This window comes from Solanum pennellii, chromosome 3 (genome assembly GCF_001406875.1).
Source record: "Solanum pennellii chromosome 3, SPENNV200".
Taxonomy (NCBI): domain Eukaryota; kingdom Viridiplantae; phylum Streptophyta; class Magnoliopsida; order Solanales; family Solanaceae; genus Solanum; species Solanum pennellii.
Genome location: NC_028639.1, coordinates 13,444,014 through 13,452,822, shown reverse-complemented (window position 1 = coordinate 13,452,822; position 8,809 = coordinate 13,444,014). Strand labels below are relative to the sequence as shown.

The 8,809-nt window shown below is 30.2% G+C and overlaps 1 protein-coding gene and 1 long non-coding RNA gene across 5 annotated transcripts in view; one reads left to right on the top strand and one right to left on the bottom strand.

Annotated features, from left to right (window-relative positions):
* Window positions 1-1,688: 1,688 nt before the first annotated feature.
* Window positions 1,689-5,681, bottom strand: LOC107012942 (amino acid transporter AVT1J-like). Its single transcript, XM_015212914.2, has 3 exons — window positions 5,390-5,681; window positions 3,147-3,745; window positions 1,689-2,284 (listed from the first exon to the last, which is right to left on the bottom strand). Exons 1-3 carry the CDS (start codon window positions 5,532-5,534, stop codon window positions 1,769-1,771), a joined length of 1,260 nt encoding a protein of 419 aa, XP_015068400.1. The 5' UTR covers window positions 5,535-5,681; the 3' UTR covers window positions 1,689-1,768.
* A 1,233-nt stretch (window positions 5,682-6,914) lies between these two features.
* Window positions 6,915-8,809, top strand: part of LOC114076406 — a 14,973-nt gene continuing 13,078 nt past the window's right edge. For 3 of the 4 annotated variants that reach the window (XR_003577304.1, XR_003577300.1, XR_003577301.1), the window contains exons 1-2: window positions 6,915-7,510; window positions 8,122-8,651. This is a non-coding gene — a long non-coding RNA (uncharacterized LOC114076406). The remainder of the gene's footprint in view (window positions 7,511-8,121; window positions 8,652-8,809) is intronic. The other variant, XR_003577303.1, reaches the window with a different exon arrangement.

The following is an 8,809-nucleotide window of genomic DNA, read 5'->3' as shown; positions in this document are numbered from 1 at the left end:
ATTAAAGTGTTGTCAAAAAAGGAAAGGGATCATTCTTTTTGGAACAAACTAAAAAGGAAATAGAGACATTTTTTTTAAATGGAGGGAGTATCTTTTTTACATTTGTGATGGGTGGCTAGAACACCAAAGTGTAGGGGTGCAATATGTGATTGAGTATTGATGTAATGTAGTGGATATTGTGTTTTGCTCTATTGCTATGAGTGGATAAAACCCCAAAGTGTTGGGCTAGCAGGAGGTTAACTTATGGGTTGAGGTTTCAAATTGAATCCTATTTTCGATGTCTGATTGATGTTCGAAAGAGATAGATTTGAGTGCATAATTAGTTCTATACTTGTAATTTAGGTTTGATATCATTAGTTTGCTTGAAAAAAGAGATTATGAGTCGGATATATTTGCCTTGATTATGCTCAAAAGAGAGAATAGTGTAAGGTATTGGGTTGTTTAGTTATGCACATATATGAGAATAAAATGAGATTCTATGAACCGATGTTATGAGATTGAAAGTAGATTAGTGTCATTGAAGATGACCTAGCCTACCCATGAATGTTTAGCACTATTGAACAATACAATTACCCCTATGTAACATCAATTTTAATCCTCACAGCTCTAGAGCAAAACTAAATGGTCCAAGTCCCATATCTAAATCAACATGTACCTAATTTAGGATCCAAGTGATTACATCTGCATTATTCAATTTCCGGGTATAAATCCAACTCTTTTGCAGTTGTCAGTGGAAGAGCAGAACCATCAAACCATCCAAAAAGGACCTTTCCATGAACAAAAATTCCAAAGTGATATTTGAATAGTGAAAGATTGGAACCATCCAGTTTTGTGGAGAGCAAATCGTGTGAGGATGATTTTGAATTTATTGAGTAGACAAAGTACACTGCGGAAGAAAAATAAGTTACAGGATACTTGTGCAAAGAAACAAACAGAAAAGAGGAACACAAGAAAGTAGCAAGGTAATTGTGTAGAGAAAGCAGAGAGCACGGGGAAAAAAATACTAACCGGTGGCTCTTGATACTATGCTAAAGGTACGTAAGATTTTTTAAATAATATTCTCTATTAGTTTAATGATAAAATAGAAAACAAATATGCATAGTTATACAATTGTAGGGTTAGAGTTCTATTCTAGGAAGGAATGTATATTAATGTTAGATATGTATAATATGTAAAATAAGACCTATTATAAGAAAGAGTATATTTTCTGATCACTATACAATTATAACTTCCCTATCAAATATAAATGCATTCAGGATGGTTTTCCATAATTCCGCTCAATGATGTAGGGTGTTAGCTCAATCTATATAGTCAATTGGAGGTTTGAAAGATGATAATCTTGTTATTAACCCTGTAAATCAACAACTAGATAAATAAACTAGTTGATGAAATCAAATGACTTACATGATTGTGAAACAAAGATGTAACCCTGGAATCTCTCTCGAATTGTGATTACAACATTTATTTGTTTTTATTCGTTAAATTTTACTCATAGAAAGAAATAATATTTAAATTTCTCTCTAGATTAATTTTTTTTTTGTTAAATCACAAGTCTCTTGGGTAAGATACTTTGACTAAATCAGTCTGTACTATTTGGATGACTGCATACACTTGTGTGTAGGGAGTCAGAACATTGCCTACAAAGAAAGAAAAACATTATTTTCTAAACCGTAAGTAAGAAGTAAAAATTAAAAGGAAGAGAGTAGTTATTAGGACATCGATATAAAAATCAAATCCATAAGAAAAGTAACTATGTGAAATATTTCACTTACAAATGACTGATAATTTGTAAGACAGAAGTGTAAGTACCTACAAGCATAATGGCTATGCCCATTATCACAATCCCCACTATAAATATTTGCTCAAATCCTAGTCTTTGATAAATCCCAGAGATCTTCAAGAAGCACAAACATGGTAGTACTATGGAAGCTGTGACACTCAAAAATGCTCCAACAAGTGACATGAGATATCCAAAAAAGGGGATAGCTAATGCTACAATGACAGTACTGATTACTAAAGTTGTTCTTATAAGTAGGCTGCATACCCTTGTTTTGTAATGAATTGGAAGTTGATTTTCCAAACTATTTTCTAGTGGTTTTATCATCAAGCTATACTTTGCAATTGGATTGACTAGTGTGGTGTAAATTGCAACTTTTGAGCTGATTTTATTGGTGGGGAGGTTTAAGGTTATTTGGGAAAGTACACTTGGAACAAACATCAGATATCCAACTATGGCCATTGATGCATAGCTGATGGTGCAAAGTAGAAAGCAAACAAACATCACCTGCAAATAATGATTTTTAGCAACAAAATTAATTATTAGGTATTTCTTCTGTCTCCCTAATTAACTGTCACTTTTGAATTGACATAAAATAATTATTGACATAATGAATTTACTATTTTACTCCTATTAATTATAAACTAGATGAAATTAAAACCTTAAAATTTTCAAAAAGTTTATCTTCTTTAAAGTAATTAATTGAGGGTAAAAAGTATTTGCCCTTTCTTGATTCGTCAAAATAAATAATAATTAGGAATAACTAAAAAAAATGAACAAGTAATTTGGTACAAATGAATACTTACTCGCCATATAAAAGATAAAAAATAACAAAGTTTATGTTCGATACATACATTATGACCTAATTGTGGAAAAGATTTAGTTTTCCTTAAACATATAACTAAATATAATATTTTAATTGCACTAATAAGTCAGCCCAAAAAGAATTTAATTTCCTAGAAGCATAATATTTTAGACTACCAAAGTCACCTAAAAAGATAATTATAAATTGCAACATTAGTCTCAATTTATATAGAATATTTTACTTTTAATCCGTCTAAAAAAATATTAGTTTCTATAATAAAAAACAATTTAACTCTTAATGAAATAGTTTATAATCAAAGAAATAGTAATATTGTAGACCACAAATTTCAATGTCATCAAATTGGCTAAGGCCACATAAATTGAGACAAAAGGGATAATTCCTATAGCTGTAGTAAATTTAGTAACATGGTAAATAAAATTAACAACATGCTACAACAAGTTAAACTATATATGTTATAACTTGTCAAATTATAATAAGTAAAACAGACGATATGTTGTAACATGTCAAATTATACTAAAAATAGGAAAAAGTGATGTTATATACCTTAGAGAATTTTTTTGGATTTATCATGGAAGTATATAAGGTTGGGAAAACTGGATGAGCACAATAACAGAAGGCATATAGGCTAATAGCAGTTGGCATCCCTTTCCAATTAATAAAGTGAGTTTGACTTGTTTGAAATCCAATGCCATCAAACAAAGCAGCCCATAAAATAGATGCAAGTAACACAATAGATGCCAGTACTCCACTTGCAGATATATAAGAAAGGATGCTCATATTGTTCAACCAAACTGTAGGCAGAATAATAAGACTTATAATAATCACAAAACATTGCTTTCCATCAAGTCCAAATATTTGAAGTTGTCCAAATAAGTTTTGCAAGTTATCTCCTTCTAAAATCAAGAAACCTGTTACAACCATGTAAAGTTCAACGTTCATCGTCGTGGAGACAAGCATTCTTCCCATAGTTCCAAAGGCGCGTTCCCCAATGTCAGGGTAATTTCTTATGGTTGGATCAATGTCCATGCATCTTTGAATTAATAAGGAAGTGTAATACGTTGAGATCGCGATAATCAAGAAAAATATTAAGCTTAACCATCCTCCTGATGCTAATGCGTAAGGTACTGAAAGTATACCAACTCCTGACCCAAAAAAAGCATCTAATAGTTACTATCTTATTTTCTTTTACTTGTCACTTAGAAAGAAAAAAAAAACTTAGGTATAAATTTTTTATTAATTTAGAGAATACATTTGGCATAATCTGCCAATATTATACTAAGACGTGTCTCAATCAGCCAATAGGATCGAAACCTTGAAAACATAAATTTATCTTTTGTAATTGTCAAATAAGGTATATATAGGTCTACTTAAAAACAAAACAACAAACAAACAAAAAGGCACAGAGACAGCAGATATGATTAGGAGTGTGCTATTTGACACAACCCATATTTGGCATAATCTGTCACATGAACTTATGAAGAAAAAAAGTCTAGTATATTTCCCTCTATAAATTTTAAATATAGTTATTGTTGAATTTTTCTTATATATGTGAACTAATAATTAAAATATCAGTATTACGTAATTATTTAATAAATTATTTATATAATAAATAATATTGGGACTAAAGAGTACCATTTTTGAAAAAAGCTAAATAAATTGACAAACTAAAACAATATGAGTATAAGAATTGTTCAAGATCACCTGAACATGCCAAAGGCTAATCACTCAAATAACAAAAACGTGTAGAGAAAGACATTTGTTTACAAAAATAAGGCCCTACCAGGGTATTTTATCTATTTATAGTGCAATCACCAAGGTTCAAACCCACAGCTGCAAGGTTGAAATGAACAACTTAGACATTTTTTAGCCCCAACAATCAACATATTACCTATCCCCTCCCCCCTCCCCCCCCCCAACATATTACATATATTCCTTTAACATATACTTTTACCTTTAGTACTCTATAATCAACTATAAATATCTATAATATTGTCTATTGGTTGCCTCTGAGAATAAGTATTCAATAGAAATGGATTATATTAGTAAAATACAAATAAGGCTAAAATGGTAAAAATTTAGTTTTGGTAGTTGAACCAGATAATTAAATAAAATGAAAGGTTTATATAGGTTTACGTAATAATCTCTCCCAATTGTTTTTGTCTGAAATTTAAATTTCTAAAAGAGAAGTCTATTGATCTCATTACACATAAAATAAATATTACAATTAAACCTATTATATTTAAACAAAAAAAAAACTTTAAAATCATTTGTTGAAAAGTAACCACAAATAAAAAGATTTACGAGAGTGGAAGCGTAACTATTTGAAAGGAAGAGTGAAGAAAAGATTTATGGGTTCGAGAATTAATTTTTTTCAAATTTATTGAGTTTTAAATTAATATTCTCTTCGTCTCATTTTATGTGGCAATATTTTACCGGGAATGAAATTTAAGAAATAATGAAAACTTTGAAATATTTATCAAATTGTCCTTCAAAAAAATAAACTCATTTTTATCTCCCCTCATAAATGTATTAGGTTAGTACCTTTAAAATTAAGTGGGACGACCAACGAGAGTAGAAAATGAATTGTACCCTTAAATATTTTTGAAACTGACAAAAAGGAAATACTGTCGCATAAAATGAAATAGAGGGAATACATATTTAATAACTTCTTTGATATAAATAAAACAATTTAATCAAAATTACGTGAATTGATTAACGCAAGGATGAATAAGCTAGTTCGGCCTATAATTGAATAGAAGAAAGATAGAAAGTAGTAAGAGTAAAACCTGACAAAGCATTGAGTCCATTGAAACAAGTTCTTGAAAAAGAGGTTGGTCCTGAAATAGTATTATCTTCAATTCTGCCATCATTGTTATTGTTATAACAATTGTCTAGTAAACGCACTCTTATATTTGAGGAGCCATCCTCCATAATTAAATCAACTCTTCTTCCAATGTTTGTTCAAAAATCAAATCAATAAATACAAGAACAAGAAAAAGAAGAAGTAGCGGAGAGTTAGCACACTTCTTGTGGGTGAAAAGCAACCAAAATTGACTCTTTATGTGATAAGATATGACAATGCGTCTTAACTTACGTGTACTTAACATGTCAATTCAAAAGAACAAAAGCCAATGCAGTCTTGTTTCTCAATAAATTTTTAATTTCTATTTTCATTTGGAGTGTTAAAAATTAAGATTGAACTTTGAATAACATTCCATATATTTGACATAAGATCACATGATTGAAAGAAAAAAAATTTTTAAAAAAAATAAAAGAATCATGTCATATAAAAACTGGATAAATAGATTAAATATAGGAAGTAATAAAAATTTCCATGGCTAAATCGATTATATGAATTAAGTTATAAATTTTGTCAATACTTATATAATCTCATTGTAGAAATGTAAGACTCTACGTTCAATTTGAATTGGGACCCAAAAAACTCAATTTTAAACCCTAATTCACATTCACGTATATATAAAAGATACTAAATCATCTCAAACATTCTATAAATTATTCCATAAAAGTCATGGAATATTTACTATCTACATAGAGATCAAATATGTAACCGTCGACCAAGCAGAAAAAAAGAAAAAAAATAGTACAACCACGTCTGGCTTGTATTTTTGTATGATGCTGCAGAATATAATAGTACAAAATATGGGCAGAGGCTAACGTTATAGACGTCGTGGATTCGATTTTTCAGAAGGTCCCCACATGCTCTTAAACGTGGCAACCATATCCGCGGTAATCCCTGATTTTACGCAATTGGACAACTCTATCAACGTTAGCGGTAGCAATTTTTTTTATTATCGCTACCAATATAATCTATATATCTTCTATTACAGTATATATATATATAAATGAGAGCTTTTTTTTTTTAAGTCTATAAATTATGATATCTTTTCTTTTCTTTTTTTATTACCACTAGACAGTGATAAACTATGAAAAAGTCATTTTATAATTTTAAGGGAAGCTAATAAAAACTTTTAAGAAAAAGAAAAATTATTTGAATTTGACGAAATTATCAGGTGGACCCTTATACTTATTTAAATTGAATCTTTCTACTTAATCATTTATCAACTAACTCCTTAAACTCAATCAAACAGATATTTTTAAATTCCTCTTATCATGTGTGTAGCACACTCACTTTTTATTAAATGACATATCAAATCCATAGCACACAATGTAATAACATGTTATAATTATTTTCATTATTTAATTTTTTGAAAATTATTAAACAAAATTTTATCAAATAATATATAAAAATAATAATTTCTAAATTTATTAAGCAAAATTTGGGACTCCATCAGTAACCCTAAGCCGACACACCACCAGCGACCCCGACGAGCCACTAGGAACCGCCTCACTTCTCCACCCTCTCCGTCGTACCAATAAACCCAACCACGTCTCTTCTCCATCCTATCTGTTGTATCAATAAACCCCATCGCTGTCTCTCGTTCTGATGAAAAAGGATTGACACCATAAAATCAACACCGTAACTAGAAATCTGACAACAAGGAGGTGTCAATAACAAAGGCGGAGGTACAGTAGCCGATGGGAATTCGGCCGAATCCACTGACTTTTCCGTAAATTCTATATTTGTATTAAATTATGAAGTAGAACATACGTGTATATATATATATATATATATCCCGTTATTTAAAAATGACAATTGTACGAACGTAGCTGTTCAAATTTGTACTATTTTTTGCATTGAAGGTACCTTTTGGTGCGATATTTAAGACACATGTACCCAATATAACACGTGTCTTCCCTTAAATTACTCATAACATCTCTTAGCCCCAATTCCTCATAATCCACTTTGCCTTAATTCCATCGCCATGGTTGTGGAGTTTCTTTTGAAGTTCACTGACGTTGTGCTTGCAGCTTCATTGTTCTCAGTAGTGAGTTTTTCAACTATTCTTTTATTTGCATTAGCTTTGTTGGGTCTATTCGTTCTTCTATATTCATAAAAAAAAAAAAATTGTTTGGTTTAACATTAGACTGCTACAAACTATTTGTGCTCTATTATATTTATTTGTTTTTTTGCCTTTTGACTAATGTTATTTTACAACATATTTATCTTTCATGTATGAATTTGAGAGGTACATTATTTATTTCTATTTGATAGTATTGATATAGAATATTCATGGGGCATGTGTATTTATGATAGAAAGATATTGGCTCTCTTTGTCACTTTCCACATTTCTTCATTTGGAAAATATGAAATTTATCGGTAACTCTACCTTTTTTTTGAAGGATTATTTCAATTGACACTGGGTGCTCTTTTGAATGGGTGCGGGTGTGTGAAGTCATATTTAGAAATTTTATTGAAGAAAAGCCAAATGGAAATATTGTTTTTAATAATTGCAATGAAAGTATAATGTGAAATAGAATGTGACTATCTCTATTGTTTATTATTTAGGACTCTTTTGATATATTGTTTACTGTAGCTCATACTGACTGTTTTTATCGGTTGTGCATGTGTTTTCTTTGTAACAATAACTTCATGCAGGTACAAATGTATTTTACAGTGAAGAAACCTTACCCCAGAACAAGAACCAGGTTCTTGTAAGTTGCTTTTAAGTAAAGACACAAACACTGATTGAATTAAAAACCTTCCTCACTCAAGGAAGGAAAAACCTCGGTTTATTAATTCAATTATAAGATTTTGTGATTACACCTCAATAATCAAGAAACCCTTATCTCTACTACCTCTCTCGATTGACTCCAATCGATCTCTCCAAAAGGCCAAACCCACCTTTTGTTACAACTCTCACTAACACTCAACCCTACAAAGAGCCAAACCCACCCTTTGTACAATAAACTGTAAATTACAATCAAGAACAAAACAAGAAGATAATTCTACACGTTAAAAACCTTCTAACTCAAGAATGTTTTCAACGTAGCAAACCTATCGATCTTGAAGACTTCAGTTTGATAATTAATTCTCACTTTTCTCTCTTTGTGAAGCCGTGGTCTTCTATTCTGCGTATGTCCTCTTTTTATAGATATTCATGCTGCCTGGAATCCTTATCAAATAAGGTAAGGAAATTGTATTTAAACAAGGATTACTTCTTTTGTACAATCCCTTTTATATACAACTTTCTTCCTTAATTATTAAAGTTTCCTTATTTGCATCAACTTGTATCTTTAATAATTAAGGTTTCCTTATTTGTATCAACTTGTATCTTTAGCACTAA